This window comes from Boleophthalmus pectinirostris, unplaced genomic scaffold (assembly GCF_026225935.1).
Source record: "Boleophthalmus pectinirostris isolate CB_2022bp ecotype Guang Dong unplaced genomic scaffold, ASM2622593v1 HiC_scaffold_2, whole genome shotgun sequence".
Lineage (NCBI taxonomy): Eukaryota > Metazoa > Chordata > Actinopteri > Gobiiformes > Gobiidae > Boleophthalmus > Boleophthalmus pectinirostris.
This window is the reverse complement of record NW_026571152.1, coordinates 22658322-22680196: the sequence shown is the minus strand read 5'-3', so window position 1 is coordinate 22680196 and position 21875 is coordinate 22658322. Positions and strand designations below refer to the sequence as shown.

At 42.3% G+C, this 21875-nt stretch overlaps 2 protein-coding genes across 2 annotated transcripts; one reads left to right on the top strand and one right to left on the bottom strand.

Moving 5' to 3' along the window:
- Positions 1-57: 57 nt before the first annotated feature.
- asb13b (ankyrin repeat and SOCS box containing 13b) lies at positions 58-5678 on the bottom strand. The gene is made up of 6 exons (XM_020935226.2): positions 2805-5678; positions 2141-2340; positions 1442-1592; positions 986-1120; positions 504-695; positions 58-429 (listed from the first exon to the last, which is right to left on the bottom strand). Exons 1-6 carry the CDS (start codon positions 3097-3099, stop codon positions 281-283), a joined length of 1122 nt encoding a protein of 373 aa, XP_020790885.2. The 5' UTR covers positions 3100-5678; the 3' UTR covers positions 58-280.
- Positions 5679-14412: 8734 nt separating this feature from the next.
- tasor2 (transcription activation suppressor family member 2) lies at positions 14413-21667 on the top strand. Its single transcript, XM_020934822.2, has 14 exons — positions 14413-15053; positions 15338-15486; positions 15650-15745; positions 15820-15892; positions 17260-17351; positions 17419-17556; positions 18652-18779; positions 18875-18891; positions 19399-19498; positions 20008-20102; positions 20179-20285; positions 20360-20435; positions 20524-20595; positions 20683-21667. The coding sequence occupies exons 1-14, from the start codon at positions 15020-15022 to the stop codon at positions 21660-21662; spliced, it is 2157 nt and encodes a 718-aa protein (XP_020790481.2). The 5' UTR covers positions 14413-15019; the 3' UTR covers positions 21663-21667.
- The last annotated feature ends 208 nt before the right edge of the window (positions 21668-21875 follow it).

Here is a 21875-nt window from a genome sequence, read left to right as displayed (position 1 = left end):
GTGTCTTGTGAGACACAGTGAAGCAAAGAACATAAAGACACATTGGAGGTCCAAGCATGCATGACATAATTTTAACGCACACAATAAGTTACTTTTTATAGAAAATGAACATAGTGACAAATTAAAACATAAACATACAGAGTAAAATACTGATACCATTCACTTATTGGAATAAAACAATATTTAAATAACCAATCAACGCTTAAACTTAAGTTGATTAAGTATCATCATTAATGTGTAGCTTTATCATAACAGGGCATCTAAACCAATATTTAAAGTGCTAAAGTTCAAAAACTGGAGGCTGCGCATAACAAAGAAAATTAATGATTCGACTGGGCAAGCCCAACTTTGATACAACATCATGTGCCTTTGTTCCCAGTGCTCTGCGTAGAGTGACCCTGGAAAGCTGCTGCAGGGTCAGTGGTGTGTCTAAGATAAGAAAAAAAAGAGATAACACAATCAGCCTTTATAATCGTGCTGTGAGTGCATGCTTGTAAACTTACTCTCATAAAACTCAAGGCAGCAATAAGAAGGAGAGCCACGACTTGTGTAGTCTATGGGTTTTTTGTTCATGTTGTCTCTGGCATAAACATTTCCTCCAAACTCCACCAGTAGCTCTATTAAACTGGTGTTTTTCACTTTGGCTGCATGGTGAAGGGCAGTCTCATGGAGTTTAGCTGCATTCACATTTGCACCTGAAGAATAAGAAAAAAAAATATATCTACATTCAGCTGATTTTAGCTATTTGTTTACATCATGCTTAACTTTCTGATTTTCTTATTCTATTTTAGTAGCTTAATCACAATTGTTCCCATATTTTTTTCATATTATATCTAAACTATTTGAGGAAAATCTCAACAAGTTTTACTTCATATTTGTGTTTACATTTTAACCATGTCCAGAAGAAAAAAAAAATACTATTAAATGCACAAATAAATATTGCATACCTCCACAGGTCTATCAGTGTCCAAAGAAGACTACTCACCTGCATTAAGAAGGACTTTAACGCAGTCATAATGCTGCCTGGCACAAGCCACGTGAAGAGGTGTCCCATAGTGACAGTCATGTGCCTCCATCAAAGCTCCCTGGTCAATCATAATCTGAACACAGTCTGAGTTACCTAAAAAAACAGAAGTCATTGAGCAAGTCTTATAAAAAATATGAAAGTTCCCCCCAAACACACACAGTTTTGACTCATTTGATTATAAAACTTTTTTTTTTTTTTTTTGAGAATTAGGAACTCCGGCTTGAAGTTAACTGTTTTAATTTGATAATTTACTTTGTTACATTTTAGATCTGATTTACAGTATGTTCTTTTTGAGCTGATAGAAAATGTTGAGTTGAATTGTGTTTATAGATAGGTTTGAAGCTAAATGACCTGAACAAAAACAGGTCAAATACTGAGAACATTCCTGGAAAAGTCACATGTGATAGGACACACCTCCCATGCAGGCCTCGTGCAGCGGTGAGAAGGTAAACAGTGGAGGGTTGACTGTTGCCCCATACTCTAACAGTAGTTTGACACACTCCAGGCTCCCTGCGGCACAAGCGTCGCACAGCGGAGTACTACCATCAATGTTACGGGCATCCACCTAACAGCATACACAGGTTTCAGTTTAACCACATTTCACCAATGGTGTTTAAAATATTATGCTATTTTCTGATCTATATTATGTTATATCCTCATCAGAAACATACCTGGAGTTTAGTTTTGTTTCATTCAGACATGTTTAACGCATAAACTGTGAATATTTACTTCTTTTCTGTAACGGAAAACACTCCACTTTCCAACTTCTGATGTCATGTAGTAATACAAGAAGCGCTGTACTGTCTTTTTAAACTCCTTCACTAGAATCATTTGGATAATTTCAGCCAGTCTCTACCTATCTAAAGGTAAAAGGTAGCCTGTTAATTTGAAAACTTCCAAATCATGACATCATGAGGTGGAACAGAGCATTCTGAGCTTTGTAGGTGTGGACAGACTAATAAAAGGTTAATCAAACATGTGTGAATGAAACAAAACACAACTCCAAATATGTTTTTGATGATGTCACAGCATTCTAATGTGGCTTAAAGCTCACAAGAGTCAGTTTTGCGTAATATAGAACAGAAAACTAGGTGAATTACAAACTAAGCATACTTGTGCCCCAGCGGCCAGCAGCAGTTTAACACACTGGGTCTGTCCTTGTATGCACGCTTCGTGTAAAGGAGTGATGGAGTCCACAGACACAATGTTGACCGCTGCCCCATCCTCGATTAGCTGCTGCAGCTGGACAACTCTGCCCTGGGCTGCAGCTTCATGTACAGCTGACCGGTCTGTCCAGAATCCAAGTCCATGGGCTGGAAATATTTGAAGCAAAGAGTAACCTATTGATCTATAATTTTATTTATGACTATGATTTTCTCAATTGACTTGCTCTTCATCCATGTGTGCCTCAGTTCAAAAACGGGAGCAATGATGGTCCTTGAAGTAATGTGTAACCAAACAATAGCTTATTACGACATTGTAATTAAATTAATTGAGCCTACATGGAAGGTCCCCCATATCCTCTGTGTGCGCAGAAGGATGCTGAGCAATCACCATGCGTTCAAACAAGACAATTATTATTCATTTTAACTTAAAAATTACAATTGCGTGGTAGTTCATCCATACAGTACAGTACATACACTACACACAGCTAATTTGGATTGAAAACGGCCTTACTTACCACTTGAGAGAGCGGGTTAACAACAATAAAAACTATAACCGCGGTCCTCGTCTGTTTTGAGACCATACAAGCTGTGCTATGCTATAAGCTCCTTACCGATGTCGCCATACAAAGACGGTCTGGTCCGTGTCAAGTCCATTTCATGCTCCCTTCTTCTGAACCCACCACTAGGACTCAGCCAACAGTAATATATATTTTGGGGTAAACATGTGTCTTTCGGTAAAGATGCATTTTCAGCGAACCCCCCTGGAATCCTTGTGCATGTCGTTCCGTCCAGGTTCAGCTGTTCGCAAGGAATGCTGGGAGTTGTAGTACGATTATTCCAGTGGCGCAAATTTAACGAGCACGCGCCTGACATAGTTTTGTAGGGTAACTTTATTTTTCTATGCATGTAGCCTTTATACGAGTGTCATTTATTAATACAGGTCTTAAAAACATTAACAGATATAGCTGCAAGCGGCAATGATCGGTCCTCGCGTTTGCCAACTCCCCTGATAGCTTTGGGATCCGCAGCGGATCCGCATTCGGTCAGACAAATCCGCCCCACAAAGTCCACTTTGCGGATCTACTGCATATTTGTTCCGTATTTGCTTTATGACTGCTGCTAACCCTATCCTTTGGGCAGCCTGCTGTTACAGTGAGGATATGTGGCTAAATCATCATATATCAGCACTGTGAACATACTTTTAACACAACACTTGTTCGATTTGTACTATCAATGAACGGATCCGCAGCTAAACCGGTTCAGATTCGCTGCGCGGATGCCCCATTGACGTATCAGCCGTTAGCAGGACCTGAGTGGAAATAAGCAACACCCACCTACTGTCCGCGGATTTAACTGTAAGTAATTGTTAAGGCAAGGCAAGGCAAGTTTATTTGTATAGCACAATTCGTACACAAAGTAATTCAAAGTGCTTTACAGAATAAGAAATACATTAAAATCACAATAAAAACAAATCAAAACATAAATAATAATAACGATTAAAAATCAAAAAGAGAGACATAAATTAGAAAGAAGAGTGCGGAATGAAAACCTTTCAGTCATATGCACAGTGAAACAGAACCGTTTTGAGCCTGGATTTAAACAGCGTCAAAGAAGAGGCTTGTCTCACATGTTCAGGAAAACTGTTCCAGGTTTTAGCTGCGTGAACCTGAAATGCTGACTCCCCTTGTTTAGTCCTGACTCTGGGCACCAGCAGGAGGCAGGTCCCTGAGGTCCTCAGAGTGCGAGATGGTTCATATGGCACTAACATGTCAGAGATGTACTTTGGTGCTCGGCCATGGAGACACTTGTACACAAGCAGAGCTGCTTTAAAGTCTATTCTCTGAGCCACAGGAAGCCGGTGCAGAGACCTGAGCACAGGACTTATGTGCTCGTACTTCTTAGTTCGAGTAAGGACCCGAGCTGCAGCGTTCTGAATGTACTGCAGCTGTCTCACAGCTCATTTGGAGAGGACAGTAAGCAGACCATTACAGTAATCTAACCTACTGGAGACAAACGCATGGATAAGTCTGCTTTAGACAGTAAACCTTTGATTTTTGCGATGTTTTTTAGATGGTAAAAGGCTGCAGATGTTATTGATTTGATGTTACTGTTAAAGTTCAAGTCTGATTCCATTATTACCCCTAGATTTCTTGCCTGATTTGAAGGTTTTAGAGAGAGAGACTGGAGGTGACAGCTCACACTGTCTCTTTGTTTCTGTGGATCAAACTCCATGACTTCAGTCTTGTCAGAGTTTAGCTGGAGAAAGTTGTTTTGCATCCACTCACTGATCTGGTGGATGCAGTGACAAAGTGAGTCCACTGGTCCATAGTTTTCTGCTGCGAGTGAGACATCGATCTGAGAGTCATCTGCATAATTGTGGTAGGACACATTATTGCTCCTTATTAACTGGCCTAATGGCAGCATGTAGAGATTGAACAACAGGGGGCCCAGGACTGACCCCTGAGGCACCCCACAGGTCAGGGCCATGTGATCTGAGACACAGTTTCCATCCATTTTCTTCCGCTTATCCGGGGCCAGGTCGCGGGGGCAGCAGCCTAAGCAGGGACTCCCAGACTTCCTTCACCCCAGACACGTCCTCCAGCTCCCGAGGGAGACGCCCAGGAGGCATCCGGATCAGATGCACGAGCCACCTCAACTGGCTTCTCTCGACGTGGAGGAGCAGCGGCTCTACTCCAAGCTCCTCCCGTGTGACTGAGCTCCTCATCCTATCTCTAAGGGAGCACCCAGCCACCCTATGAAGGAAACTCATTTCGAGCGCTTGTCCTTTCGGTCATTACCCAGAGCTCATGACCATAGGTGAGAGTAGGAATGAAGATTGACCGATAAATCGAGAGCTTCACCTTTCAGCTCAGCTCCCTCTTCACCACAACGGTCCTATACAGCGGCCGCATCACTGCAGACACTGCACCGATCCGCCTGTTAATCTCACGCTCCATCCTCCCCTCACTCGTGAACAAGACCCCGAGATACTTGAACTCCTCCACTTGAGGCAGAGACTCCCCACCCACCCGGAGAGGGCAAGCCACCTTTTTTCCGGTCGAGAACCATGACCTCGGACTTGGAAGAGCTGATTCACATCCCAGCCACTTCACACTCGGCTGCAAACCGCCCCAGTGCACATTGTAGGTCCTGATTCGATGGAGCCAACAAGACAACATCATCTGCGAACAGCAGAGATGAGATCCTGTGGTCCCCAAACTGGACCCCCTCCGGCCCCTGACTGCGCCTAGAAATTCTGTCCATAAATACAATGAACAGAACTGGTGACAAAGGACAGCCCTGGTGGAGTCCAACATGCACCGGGAACAGGTCTGACTTACTGCCAGCAATGCGAACACAGCTCCTGCTCTGGTCATACAGGGACCGAACAGCCCTTAGCAAAGAGCCCCGGACCCCATACTCCCAGAGCACCCCCCACAGGACACCACGAGGAACATGGTCGAATGCTTTCTCCAAATCCACAAAGCACATGTGGACTGGTTGGGCAGACTCCCATGAACCCTCAAGCACCCGATGGAGAGTGTAGAGCTGGTCCAGTGTTCCACGGCCAGGACGAAAACCACACTGCTCCTCCTGAATCCGAGGTTCGACTATCGGCCGCATTCTCCTCTCCAGTACCCTGGCATAGACTTTACCGGGGAGGCTGAGGAGTGTGATTCCCCTGTAGTTGGAACACACCCTCCAGTCCCCCTTCTTATGCAGAGGGATCACCACCCCGGTTTGCCAGTCCAGAGGTACTGTCCCCGACCGCCACACGATGTTGAAGAGGCATGTCAGCCAAGACAGCCCCACAACGTCCAGAGACTTAAGATAATCGGGACGGATCTCATTCACCCCTGGAGCCTTGCCACCAGTCCCCAGCCTCGGCTTCCTCCTCGGAAGACGTGATGGTGGGATTGAGGAGATCCTCAAAGTATTCCTTCCAACGCCGGACAACGTCCCCAGTCGAGGTCAACAGCTCTCCCCCCGCACTGTAAACAGTGTTGGTGAAGAACTGCTTCCCCCTCCTGAGGCGCCGGACGGTTTGCCAGAATTTCCTTGAGGCCGTCTGATAGTCCTCCTCCATAGCCTCCCCGAACTCCTCCCAGCTCCGAGTTTTTGCCTCTGTGACCACACGGGCTGCAGCGCGCTTGACCCGCCAGTACCATTCAGGAGTCCCATGAGCCAACAAGGCCCGATAGGACTCCTTCTTCAGCTTGACGGCATCCCTTACTTCCGGTGTCCACCACCGGGTTCGGGGATTGCCGCCGCAACAGGCACCACAGACCTTACGACCACAGCTCCAAGCAGCCGCATCGACTCCATGTCACCAGCCTCCCCCGGAATCCGGGAGAAGTCTTCCCGGAGGTGCGCGTTGAAAGCCCCTCTGACAGAGGGCTCTGCCAGACGTTCCCAACAGACCCTCACTACACGCTTGGGCCTGCCAGGTCTTTCTGGCTTCCTCCTTCGCCAGCGAACCCAACTCACAACCAGGTGGTGATCAGTTGACAGCTCAGCCCCTCTCTTCACCCGAGTGTCCGAGACACGCGGCTGGAGGTCAGATGACACGACTACAAAGTCGATCATCGACCTCCGACCTAGGGTGTCCTGGTGCCACATGCACTTATGGACACCCTTGTGCTCCAACATGGTGTTCATTATGGACAAACCGTGACTAGCACAGAAGTCCAATAACAGAACACCGCTCGGGTTCAGATCAGGGAGGCCGTTCCTCCCAATCACCCCTCTCCAAGTGTCACCGTCGTTGCCCACATGGGCATTGAAGTCCCCCAGTAGAACAACGGAGTCCCCGGTTGGTGCACTGTCTAATACCCCTCCCAGGGACTCCAAGAAGGCCGGGTACTCTGCACTGCTGTTCGGCCCGTAGGCCAACACCACAGTGAGAGACCTGTCCCCGACCCGAAGGCGCAGGGACACGACCCTCTCGTTCACCGGGGTGAACTCCAACACACGGCGGTTGAGCTGTGGGGCAATGAGCAGGCCCACACCACCTCGCCGCCGCTCCCCGCGGCCAACACCAGAGAAATGGAGAGTCCAGCCCCTCTCAAGGAGTTGGGATCCAGAGCCCAAACTGTGCGTGGAGGTGAGGCTGACACAGTTTCCAATTTCAACAAAATACTTCCTGTCTTCTAGATAGGACTTGAACCAGTTTAAAAAGTTAATTTTATTAGTTATCATTAATGTGCATAATGTTAACGTTAGATTGTGACGTCTGTATGTCTGTGATTGTGTGTGTTTTATTTTGACAAGTGCAGTAGCAATAAAGTTAGCGACAGGAGCAGCTAATGTGATGAAGAAGATGCAAGGTCGGGAATCTGGACAACTCCATCTCTTGAGGTAGATCGCAGTCTAAATACTATTTTTATATAACACTACTTATATTCATATATATTTTTATGATCACAGAGTTGTAACTCTGCTCCATGATCATTAGTCGTGTCTAACAGGCTCGGTTCTGGCTGGATGCCAGTTTTGACGCTCTCCCCTTGGCTGTGGAGTGACTGTGACACCGGTGTCTGAGCTGGTTGTATTTTTAACCCCAGTTAATTATTATTTTTGTAGAGTATTGACTGTTGAGTTAAGACCAACGTGCAGTCATGTTGGTGCCTTAATACAATAACGTAACAACAGTTAACTAAGGCTAACCAATCAAAACTTATGTTCTTGTCCCCAGATGAGCCCTTCTGCTGAGTGTCCCCATTAGGAGCCCCTGCACACTGATCAGAAGTAAGTACTTTTCATGGTTTCTGTGACAGTGAGGATTGAGTTTGTAGATAGATCTGATTTTGTCTTGAGATGGTGCTTCAGGCGTTCAGTGAAAGATCTGACATCTTGACATGACCACTAATGTGACACATCTAAATTACACTGATATTGACCATGAGCGCCATCATAAATTGATTATTATTTTTTAAATGTAGTGGTAAAAGTATATGTAGTAGAGTATTGTATATTGTACAGCAGTGAAATATGTCTCATGCTCATACTCAGGCTCATACTAAAACAAATTAGTTCAATTATACTGTGCTAAAGTATTTCCTATTAGTTAAATAATGTTAAATAATGAATACATTTTCATCTCTGTTTCAGAATATACTATGGTTAATAATAGGATGGCCATAAGGGCATGATAAAGACCCTCTGGAAGTAAATACTGCACTTGTTGTATTAAACACTGTGGCCTGTGGATATTTGTGCTTCTCTTTTTTGATATATTACAGAATTCCCTCTGGTGGGCCATGTTCTCAAAATGTTGAGGCAGGCCCTCTGTAAGTTTACTGTATTACCCTGCCTTTATTAACTTTCATAACGAAACATGTTTACACCTGTTGTGGTACATTTTGTTTCTTTCAGAACATAAAGTAGTGGAGTTTAAAGATTGACCCTCTATAAGTGCACAGATCTCTCCAATCAAGTGTTCACCTTTCATGTTCAAATCACACAGCCCACTGTCATGACTTACATTGTTCTTCAAATCCCTAACTCTTAACTCCTTACAAGAATAAGAGATGTAATGGGGTGTTTAATATACACTGATGCCATTTCAGATGCTGTGAGAAAAGGGAAGCCCAGAGCTGGACACTGACAGACTGGTTCTTCATCGGTAGGACATGGAAGTTGAAGAGCAGTCAGCCTCACTGTACCTCACCTCTGCCTCAGACCTCTGCGTCAGCCTGAAGCTATCGGCACCCCGCAAATGCTGTGTCCCTCAAACACCCATAAAATGCCATACAATTTGTGCAGCTGTACTCAGGGTACCCGCAAATAGTTGCTGAATCGGGCGGGTTTTAACGTTAGCCTACGCGGGGCTACAATTACAGTATTTAAACCATAGCCTACGTCACTTCCATAGCCTACGTCAGGTCCGGGCTGGTGTGGATTAAACTTTGATATAATCATGGGTTAACAGGCAGTTGTGGTGCTATACTGCATGGGTGCGGGTCTCCAAAAATGGACCCGTGCAGGACTTATTTCCTGACTTGCCCCTGCTAAAAATCCTGAAAAATTAGATCTCCAATCTAATTTGAGCGGTGTGTAGTGTAATGACGGCCGTTGGAGGCACATATGGTGTAAAGTGTCCAGTTAAAATGGAAAGCGAAACCTGCGCGTATGCTGTGCTTCTGTGCTTACACGCTGTTACTGTTTTGGTGTAAACTGGGGGTAAGACTTGTGTCAAAAATGTGGATAACTTTTGATACCGCACCCTTTGAGATAATGTGTACCAAATGTGCATCTGTTCCGGTGAATGCCCAAGGAGGAGTTTGTAAAAGTACGACGTTTATAGGAAAAGCACTGTGCAACACATTGCTGTTCTCTGGTGGAGCAGACGCCATTGGTGTATTAATATTTTTTACTCATCTTGTCATGATCTGCTTCTGTGTCAAATTTCATGATTCTACATGCATTTTATTTATTTATTTTTTGTCATCATCCCTATACCCTCAGGACCTGGTCACACTGCACACGTATTTCACCCTACGCGAGCATAAAAACGGCAACTTTTGGACATGTACTTTTTAGAATGCATTAAAAGTGAACCTTGAACCGCTACCTTATTTTGGTGGAGGGGTTTGATGCCGGGAGATATGTTTTATGCCTCTGGTAGGGTCACCCAAGTCAAACAGATCCTGGTGGGATGGGTTAGAGCGATTTAGAAGCCTCTTATGATGAGGTCTACAAGGCCAGTTATGTCACCTGGACTGGTGTTGCTGGGGCCTCACCCTGGAGCCAAACCTGGGATGGGTGCTCGATGGACCTCCCCCTACAGAGTCCACCATGGCACTGCCCGAACGAGTAAATGCAAAGAGATTTGGGCGGCAGTCAAAGGTGGGGGCCTTGACGACCGGATATTTGGACATGGAGACTAGCTCTCTCAGAACATGGAATGTCATCTCGCTGGGGGGAAAGAGCCTCAGCTTCTGTAGGAGGTTGGGTTGAGCATTGCCGACTAGATATATTCGGCCTCACCTCTACACAAAGCTTGGGCTCTGGAACCCATCTCCTTGAGAGGTGCTAGACTTTCTCTGATGTTGCCCGTGGAGAGTGGGGGTGAGCTGGTGTGGGTCTGCTCATTGCCCCACAGCTCAGTGGCCATGTATTGGAGTTCACGCCAGTGAATGAGAGGGTTGTGTCCCTGCGCCTTCAGGTGGGGGACAGGTCTCTCACTGTTGTGTCGGCCTATGGGCCGAACAGCAATGCAGAGAATGTGACCTTCTTCGAGTCCCTGGGAGGGGTACTAGACAGTGCACAATTCGGGGACTTCGCTGTTCTGTTGGGGGACTTCAACACCCACATGTGCAATGACAATGACACCTGGAGAGGGGTGATTGAGGGGAATGGCCTCCCTGATCTGAACCCAAGTGGTGCTCTATTATTGGACATCTGTACTAGTCACAGTTTGTCCATAACGAACACCATGTTTGAGAACAAGGGTATCTATCAGTGCATGTGGCACCGGGACACAATAAGCTGGAGGTCGATGATAGACTTTGTCGTCGTGTCATCTGGGAACATTTGGCAGAGCCCTTTATCGGGGGGACCTTCGACTCATACCTCTGGTAGAGCTTTTCCCAGATTCAGGTGAAGGTTGAGGACATGAAGTCCAACTGGGCCTCTATTGTCGATGCAGCCACTCATAGCTGTGGTCATAAGGTCTGCGGTGCCTGTTGCGGTGGTAATCCACTAAGGGATGCTGTCAGGCTGAAGAAAGAGTCCTATTGGGGCTTGTTGGCTCATGGGACTCCTGAGACAGCTGATGAGTACCAGCAGGCCTAGCGTACTGCAACCTGTGTGGTTGCGGAAGCTAAAACTCAGTGCTGTGAGGAGTTCAGAGAAGCCATGGAAGAGGACTAAAAGTCAGCGTCAAAGAAATTCTAGCAAACTCAGGCACCCCTCAGGAGGGGGAAGCAGTGCTTCACAAACAGTGTTTACAGTGTGGGTGGCGCACTGGTGACCTCAACTGGGGATGTTGTCAGATGGTGGAAGGGATACCTTGAGGATCTCCTCAATCCCACCATCACGTCTTCCGAGGAGGAAGCAGAGGTTGGGGACTTGGAGATGTACTCGTCCATCACCCTGGCTGAAGTCACTGAGGTGGTTGGCTAGCTCCTTGGTGGCAAGGCTCCGGGGGTCGATGAGATCAATGCTGAGTATCTTAAGTCTCTGCATATTGTGGGGCTGTCATGGCTGACAAGTCTCTGCAACATTGTGTGGCAGTCAGGGACAGCACCTCTGGACTGGAAGACTGGGGTGATGGTCTCTCTGTTTATGAAGGGGGGCCGGAGGGTGTGTTCCACCTACAGGGGAATCACACTCCTCAGCCTCCCCGGTAAGGTCTATTCCAGGGTACAGAAGAGGAGAATCCGACCGATAGTCGAATCTTGGATTCAGGAGGAGCAGTGTGGTTTTCGTCCCTGCTGGGGAACACTGGACCAGGTCTACACTCTCCATCAGGTGCTCGAGGGTTCATGGCAGTTTGTCCAACCAGTCCACATGTGCTTTGTGGACCTGGTATCTTGTGGGGGATACATAGGTGGAGTCAGAGGTGGCACTGCCCCCCCAGTGGCTGAAATATGTCATGACATTGAGTCTATAGTATGGCCAATACAAATATTTACTTGAAAAAATTTATTAATATTTTAAATATGTTAATTTAAAAAGAGGACTTTATGAAATAAATATGAATCCTAGCTTGAACCAGGACTAAAAGAGGACGGAACTAGGAGTAAACTAGATCTAAACCAGGACTAAAACAGGACTGAACCAGGTCTAAAACAAATAATCTTGGACTTAAGCAAGAGAGAATCCCATGCCTGTCCACAAAGCTCAATCTGTCGGTAGCTGCACTTAGTTCCAGGGATGGGGAGCTCTGCACCAGTCACCCGACAGTCTACGTGGGCACACCTCCCCACCTCACCATATATTAGTTATTTTTTTTAATATCTCACATCAGGAGAAGTGGATGGTGTACCCCTGCGTAGCTTGGCTTTATGGGAGGCTTATGAACAGTACTGTTGTGTAACTATTCTGCATAATATCACAGAACAGTTATAATGCACAGCAGAGTGGACAGTAGTTGTTCAGGGCAAGGTGTTTCCTTACTGTGCACATGTTAATACACACTTTAAATTTTGAATCTAGTGCCCTGACATTAAAATGTTTGCCACCCCTAGCGCAAAAGTCAAACTCCGCCTATACCCTATTTGGGTAATGACTGAAAGGACAAGATCGCAGATACAATCGGAATCTAAATGAGTTCCTCCTCTGCAGAGTGGCCGGGCACTCCCTCAGAGATAGGGTGAGGAGCTCAGCAGCACAGTAGGAGCTCGGAGTAGAGCTGCTGCTCCTCCACGTTGAGAGGAGTCAGCTGAGGTGGCTTGGGCATCTGTTCTGGATGCCTCCTGGGAACCCCCCTCAGTAGGTGTTCCATGGATGTCCCACCGAAAGGAGGCCCTGGGGAAGAATCAGAATATGCTGGAGGGACTGTCTTTCAGCTAGCCTAGGAACGGCTCATGGGTCCACCTGGAAGAGCTGGAAGAAGTGTTCGGGGTGAAGGAAGTCTGGGAATCCCTTCTTATAGTGCTGCCCCTGTGACCCGGTCCCGGATAAGAAGAAGAATATGGATGGATGGAGGACAACCACACTGTCAGCACTTCAGTGGTCATTCTCCGTGGTGCCTTTAAATTCACACGTTTGAGTAATCTTTTATATTAGTCTGTCTATATTGCTCTGTTCCACCTTGTGATGTCATTTAGTGGTAGTTTTCAATTTAACAGCTATCTTTTACCTTTAGTTCAATAGTGATTGAAAATTCCACAGCTGAAATCATCTAAATGATGATGAGTTTAAAAACACAGTGGAATATTCCCTTATTACCATGACAGACCAAGACAGTGTCTTCTGTTTCAGAGAAGAATTCAGTTTAAATATGATATATATATATGAAATATGATGGTTTGTTTGTTAAACATGTGTGAAATAAATAAAACACAACTCCAGGCATGTTTGTGATGAGGAAACATAACAGAGATCAGAAAATATGGGCCATTAGACATACAGGTCTGGAACAAAATGGAATTAAACAATACATTTCATGGTGTTCGTGGTCCTGTTTAGATGTTTGATTTCAACAAAAAGGTGAGAGAGAATAACTCAACTAAAACTGAAACCTAACCTGTTGGCTAATGCTAGTTAGTCTGTGACCGTAATTGTATGCACAAATCACTAAACTAGTTTTTTAGGGACAGATTGTGTTAAAAGAAAACCTTGAAGAAACTTGAGTAACAGAGCCTCAGACAGAGCAGTGCCAAGAGTTAACACTACACCCCAAGGTGAACCTTTTGTATGCAGACCTGTGGTCTCTAGCTCCCTACATAATGGAGATGATGATTTTTTTCTACCTGAACTGGAAATAGGTGTTTTGTTCAAGTGTCCAATGGCGAAAACACATATGTAGGAGCAAAAAATTATGGCAATTTAAACAAAACTTCACATCTATTATGGTAATGGTTAATGTCTATCTCTGCAACTCAAGTATTAAAATAATTTCCCAGTCCTACGGTGGAAATTATGAGATGAGCGCTAAGTGCGATTTTTCACTCAGGAAGTGGTAACCCTATAACACTTAACCTAGATGCTTTTCCAATGTTTTGAAAGGTTGTCTTCCCTAGTTCAAATGGCCTTGGTTGACAAGTGGATTAACCAATCAGGGACACACATGGTAGTGTACACTGTAGTGAAACAAATATGGGAAAAAGAAAGGAAAAGTTATTCATTTAACTAAGCACCAAACTCTTAATTTGAGGTGACAAAAGTGAGATTTTTTTCTAAACCATAGATAACCAATAATCTCCTCTTTTTCTCATTCCTCACAAAATGAAATTTGTTGACTGAGTGATTTTCTGAAAACTATTCTGGATCCCAGGCTAGATGTTGTTCACCATGTTTGTCTTTTTGCTGCAGTACCAAAGGCAGCCACTGCACTGCTATTCCTTCCCCCAAAACTTGCAAAACTTTACATACTTTTAATAAAAGCCCGCCCTACCACTAGAGATTGTGCTTACTAAACTTCTAGCCACACTTCAGGAGTTCATCAAAACGTATGCAGTAGTTTATTATCACCTGCAGTTGCACAATGTGGTGCTGTAGGGATACCACTCGACAAAAATGAAACTAGAAACTTTAACGTTGCGTACTAATAGGCATATAACTGCGTGGTAAACGGTACATTTCCAATACTTCACATCACTTCCGCGTCCCACGTGTCAATACCATAAACTTTATTGTTAATGCGGGCTATGGTTAATATCGTACTCGGCATGCTTCCGTGGCGCAGTAGCAGATAAACCAGTAAAACGGTAAAAGTGTGGCCAGGCTTCCCACTAACTTGAATGCACCAACAGCGCCACAGTTGGTGTAAGCTTTCAAGATGGATGCACGGGCTCGATAGGTTTCTGTTTCTTTTTCGACCCCAACTCTTAACCTAATGCGTTTGCCCACGTTATTTGGAATTACGCGGAGGAAGGACATTTAGAAATAACCATATGTTGACCCGGAAAGGCGGAAAAAGGGAATCATTCTGTGGTTAAATGGCATACGCAATAAACATCGAAGATTTTTAACTTCCTGGTTGGCCGTCGTGGAACCATGTCTGTACAAAGTGTTTTGAAAGGACAAACGACACTTAAAGAACATTTTGACAACGAATTTGAGGGGATTTTTAGTAATGCTATTGCGTTTAGGACCAGACGGGGCTGTTTTCCACACATGCCAAAAGGAGAAGGACAGATTTCATAAGTGTTGAGCAATGGAAAGTGGTAATGGCGCTTCATCGAACACAGGTCTTTATAATTTCTATGTCATAGCTGAATACTGTTAGCCTATTTACTTAGCTACAATAGCCGTATGGAATATTTGTTGCTTTTTGGACCAAAATGTGTCATCCTAAATAACCAGTAGGCCTATATCAGGTGTCGTGGCTGCTGGTTGAAGTACAGTCCCTCCTTATAGCACAACTTTTACCAACAAGCTGAAAGTGAAAACAATCGGGACTTTAGGTCTCTCGGGACTGACTCGCATGTGCTGCTGCTGGTTTTAATTTTCAATGTTTTTTTTTATTTTGTAGGTATTTTTATACCTGTTCCAGTGAATTCTGACGTCTTTAACGACAGCATTTTGACACAACTTCAAAGTGCGTATTTGTTTGAAGAATCAAAGCACTCTTTCAGATACACGTCTGCATTTTTGATTAAAAATCCCGCACTAGAAGACAAGGTAAGTTTACTTTTACACTTTTTACCCACCACTCAGCTAAAGGCCCATGTTACGGTTCGTGACAACAATGAGCCAGAATAATTTTACTAATTTAAATTATGGGGAAAAAATACAATATAGGTCTAAAGACATTAGAAAAGTAATGTATATGCTTTATTATCAGTACAATGCCTGTCGAGAGAAAAGGAGAGAACAAGGTTATTCAGACAAAGACTTGAAGGAGACCTACGGGTTTTTATTGTTTGATCAACTGAACAAGGTAGGCTACTGACTAAATGGAAGTGTTGCCACACCTTTAAACCGTGCTTTCACTAATCATAATTCTTTTTGAAGGTAAAATCAATTGGAGAAACTGGTCTGATAGCTGAAAATGGGACATGTACAACTTTGGGAGATCCCACTAAGGGTAAAATATTTACATTCACTTCCTAGCAGGCTCACGTTACTATTTCTATGGTAGAAATGTATAGCTTAGTAATTGCATTGGCCTTGTATTGTAAAAAGTATTTACCATACCTTAAAGGCAAAGTCCATGTGATCTTAGAAATACTCAATAGAAAGGAATCTGTGCATATTAATATGTCTGCTGCTCCTCAGGCTTTGAAAGTGAAACCTATATGTTTAAGGTTATAACATTTGAAAGTGAAAGAGAAACAATTTGTAAAACTGACTGTCTAACACAAAGGGTTTAACCCTTTGTAATCAGACAAAGTAAAGCATGGGGACTGTAATTTGAGAAAAATTATGTGTGAACAAATTGTTAAGTAATTTTTAGCTTTCAGAAAAACAACATGAGACTAGTGAATTACAATCATAATTACTGTTACTTTAAGTTGTCTCAACAATGTTATTACTGTATTGTACTTTAAATGAGCTTTTTAAACTATTTTGCTTATTTAGTGTAAACACCAATTAAGGTACCCAGCCTGTATGAACTTACAACACTCACAAAATTAAACAATGTAGGCAGACAGATTTCACACATCAAACTCTCCTCTCACGGCTGTCCCATACATTTTACACAAACTAGGCCATTTTTAACATAGAAAATTTAACCAAACTACGGCATGACAAACCAAGATGATTGAGGTAATTTTCCAACTTCACACACTAGTGTTGCGTTGCTCAACATTTACAACCTGTTTGTCAAGATACACCTATGCAAGACACACCTAGTTTTGTCTTTCATTAATATTCGCTTCATATTTCATTAATAACGATGTCTCCCACTAGGATTTTACCAGTGAAAAAATGTGATACTTGAGACACTGTTGAACTGCAGACAAGCCTGACAAACTAGCTTTTGTTTGAACGTCTACCCTATTTCATCTTTCATTTCATTTCATTTATTTATTAGTTTGAGCCAGGTACAACAAGATTCAAAAACAACAACAAAAACAGTGATATGGACATATTTGGGACCTGGTGCTCAAAAGGAGTAGGATGAAGTTTAAAAAACTTATGGAGTCCTACCCCAATTGTTTTACATAATCACATGGTTCACTTTTTAATTATTTTAAAAAAAATCTTCTTTAATGCAGTCAATTAGCAGTGACTATTTAAAAGTCAGAATGACTTCTCCAGTTTTTAAAGAGGTAAAGAGTCTTCACAGTATGCCTTATCCACAACAGTGTGTCTCTGATAGACACTGTGCAGTGTAAGTAGCAGTGTAAGAAAGGCTGCTGTAATCAATAAACATGGCTTTCTATAATTGTGTGCTTGAATGTAGTAGCAAGGATATGTTGTAATCAGGCCAATGTTCTATCTGTATAGGTGTGTATCTGTCAATGTACTCTGACTGTTTGGATCTAAATTGCTGGTACCACGGGAAGTCAGGGTACATTGCCATTGTAAAGATTACAGCGGTAAGTAGGTAGTAGTATTTTTTTTTTCTGCTTGAATTTATTTAATAGAACCATATTTTCTGCACAGGGGAGAATTAAAAAGGTTTCTGAAAACTACACTCAGAACTTGACTGAGCCTACAGTGGGGTTTGATTGCCATGTTTCTGAACAGTTGCCATCAGTCTCTTCAAAAACAAGCTCATTTCTGGCATTTGAAAGGACACAGGTACTATTAAAATTCAAATTGATTTGAAGTATTAATTTTATTTGTATACTTTTTAACAGCTTCCTGTTGACTGCCTTATCTTTAAATATTTATTCATGGCACAACTCTGTAAAAAACCCACAGATATAAAATTGTAGAGGAAGTAGAGTTGCTGACAGTGAGGATTCCAGCACTTTTGTGCACAGAGGCTATTTGCATGACAAGCAGTTTACTTATTGTAATTACATTAAGATTTGTCCCTCATCTGTATTAATTACATCAAACATGGTTTTAGGCCTGAGCTGAAGTCGTCACTAAAAAGTTGTGAAAGAGCTCAGTAGTGACACCTCAATTATGGCCCCACCCTAACCTACAGGAAGACATGGGACGGACAAAGTCACACCTGTCAGACTTGATAGTTCTGAAACACTTGAAACTTTGCCAAAATAAACTAAACCCATTTGCATTTAAAGATTCAGCAGGAATGGCCCTTTTTCAATAAAGAATGATGAGATGTATTATTCGAGTCCCACACTCAGGCTTGTGACTCATTTCATTATCAAGTCGAGACCAGAGGAGTTGGACTTTGGTCATAGAGTTAGACTTGTCTAGTAACATCTCTCTAGGTCTTGGCACTGCTGACTTCTCTACATGTGGAGCCCATCAAGTGATCACAATCAGATAGTAAAAAATAAAATGGGCTAGACCTAAACTAGAACTAGCCTACAACATTGGCTATTATATATGTAGGTCTTTATGATAAAAGTCACAGTTGTATGTGAGTTAATATAATGAAACTCACAAATGCCAAAGTACAATGTAACTGCCCATGAAGACCCAGTAACAGGTCAGACAGTTCGTTAACAGCACACAAATAATTGTCTTTTGACCAATACCTTAGCATCCCTTGACTTGGTACATGGTCTTTAAGTCAACCAAACACACCTTGATAATTACATGGCTGTTTGATTATGGTTACATTTTTTTATTTATCTTTTTGAATAGTGGTTGAATTTGTTATAATTTGCTTATATCCAATGTGGATGTAAAATTTACATAATGAATTGAGGCTTTGATATCAAATGATATTTTAAGACCTTTTGTTTTACCTTTCAGTACTACTTATATGAGTTGCTTGACAATGGAAGTACCGCCCTATCTCCCAGCCTTGTTTGTCCGTATGCGGTTGTAGCATTTTCATACACAGACAGCAAAGTAACACTTGAAACCCAACAGAAAAACTGGTAAGTTAAGAGCCACTCTCAAAAACAAGATTTAAAATGTAAATTTGCTTGTTTTTATATTTTTTATGATGTAATAATTGGTTCTCTCTTTGCAGCGAAGAGAAAAAAGCTGGTAAGTGATAACTTATTATTAGTATTATTATTGTTTTGTTTATGCACAGATTTTGATTATTTTCATTACAGGGACTTGTAACATGAGATCAAAATAAATTAGCTAAATAGTAACATCTTAACAAAAAAAAGAAATGGAATCAAAATGGCTGTAGTAAACCTGCCTTTCCAGTAGGAAATAGGACAGTATGGGGTAATATTTAATTAAAAGCACACACTTCACTTATTGTTAATTGCTTTTGATTGTCACAATTTCACAATAAAATAAAATCTGTATTGTTAAATAAGATAGATTTAAAGGGTTTCCTGACCAGTACATCTAGTTGAGGGAGAAAGGTAGAGTTTTTGCAGGTCATAGAAAAAGATCCCAGTTAACTATTTTTGGGGATGAAAAAACAACTCATGTGGTGCCTTCATAAATGCAGTATGTGCAGACTTCTAAAAGTGAAGACCAAATAAGATCATTCAAAATATAGCGCATTATATTATTTCATTTATTTTTTTCTAGCTTGTCCATATTCACCCTGGATGGGGAAACTTCAGATCGGTGCCCAGATATTCGATATTGGGATTAGATCAACAGCGGGTGCCTTGGCCTGGGCAAAATTGTAAGCCACTGCAAAGATAATATCATATACACATACATACATATACACGCACATACATACATACACACACATACATACACACACACGCATACATACACGCAAACACACACACGCACGCAAACATACACACACATGCACACATAAACATACATACATACACACGCACATACACACATACATACATACACGCACATATACACGCACATACATACAAACACACACATACATACGCACACACGCATACATACACGCAAACATACACACACACGCAAACACACACACGCACGCAAACATACACACACATGCACACATAAACATACATACATACACACGCACATACACACATACATACATACACGCACATATACACGCACATACATACATACACACAAACATACATACACGCATACGCACGCAAACACACACACACGCAAACATACACACACGCACATACACACATACATACATACATACATACAATAATAATGTTTTTCATGTTCTGTTTTTAGGTCTCCAATAATTAAAGTTGAATATGCGATTTCGATGTTAATTCTCAGAAAGTTGCTGCCAAAAGCCATCTTTGAAACAACTTTTAATGGACAAGGTGCTATACAACTTTTGACAAATTAGTTCCAAATTATGCTCTTAAAAATCTTAACCTACTTGCTTCTATTGTTAAGCTCTTCTAGAACACATATTCTGCAGTCTGTGTGAAATAGTAGCTTTAAGTTTGGAGGAAAAAGAGCGCCTGACACCTCTTTTGCTGGAAATTAAAAAACAAGATGCTGTGAGTTTTCTGCTTCATGTGTCTGTTTCTGTTGTATAATTGCTTTGATTCATTTATGTATGTTTTCCTTCTAGGCACTTGTTATTGCATTGAATGATGGGGGTTTTCTGGTCCTAATTCATGACTCCAATTTTATCTTGCACGATAAAGGTAGAAGTAGAGTAAATCTTTTAACAGTTATTTAAAATGTTGTATTTTGTCAGTTTACATTTTTTTCATTTCATTTTTATCATTTCAGATAATGAGATAACCACCAATAAAGTGCTGCAAGGTGTGTTTGTGTTTCCAGAGACACAAATTACCCAGAGAGGTAATTTTATTTTACATATTATATAAAGTGTTTGCAACTTTTCAAAAAGTGTTGTCAATAAAAAAAAAATTGGATCTTCTTTTACAGACATAAAAACTGAACGAACGAAGCAGACCGTTCCATCAGATGCCCTACGTGTCTTGCCTTTGCTGAGCTATGCTGAGGGAGAAATTGAGAAAACAAGCATCAAGCCAAATGAAGATCTCTGTGACGTAATTGTCCAACATATGCAGAGTTATGCCACTCTGATAAGTCCGGGTCTTCCTCTAAGTCCCTTACGAGAAGTTGATATCTTCCCTGACCAATATGACGTGCTTGATGACCATCAGCACCTGTATTCAACCCCTGAGTGGACAGACATTCAGTGGCAAAGGCTGAAGTCATACTTCAGTAATGCAAACTCGTTTCAGCTACCTGTTTGCAAGGCTTCGGACATCTTAGTAGCTGGACAAGAGGCACAACAGGAAGAGCTTGAGGATGACATTTATATCTGTTTGTCATCTCCAGAAGAGCCATCAACCACTGTGATAAGCACTGAGTCAGAGGACAGACTAGACCAGAAATGTTCTTCACCTATTGAGACCTCTCAGTTGTTGGTACCTTGTGTTTTACCCGCTCAAGAGAAAACCTCTGAGATACTGGACTCCACTGTTTTTACCGACAACAGTGACGTTTCTATGGAAACAAAAGATATGCCGTTGAGAACTGTTGAACATTCTGAGGAGTTGATTGTCAGTATCACTTCCGCAGATGTGATAAAGCAAGATCAACTTTCAGTGACAGCTAAAATACAAGAGGCCGCTTTTAATGAAATCGTCCAAAGCAAAATAACATTGAACTGCTCAGATCATAAATTAGATAAGATACCTCAAGGACATAACTTGGAATCCACTGAAACTCCTGGCTTAAAAATTGTCAAAACTTCACGAAATAAAGATGAATCAATCTGTTTGGATGTTCTCACACAGGAATTATCACTACATGAAGATAAGTGTGAAATCCAAAGAAATGAACAAGAAAGTAACCAACCTTCTTCAAAAAACACTAAATCAAGTATTTCTTATTGATAATGCATTATTAAAGGAACTGGAGACTTGCGCTTTAAGGAAAAAGTCTGAACGATCGGGTCTAAAGCCAGTTATTAGCACCTGTGGGAGTATATTTGTCCCCTATGGCTCTGTTGGGACTGGAGAAATAAGATTTTTACAAGAGAAACTACAACTTGATAAAGAGAATATTGAGCTTCCTGAAACATTAGTTGATGTCTCTAATAAAGTCTC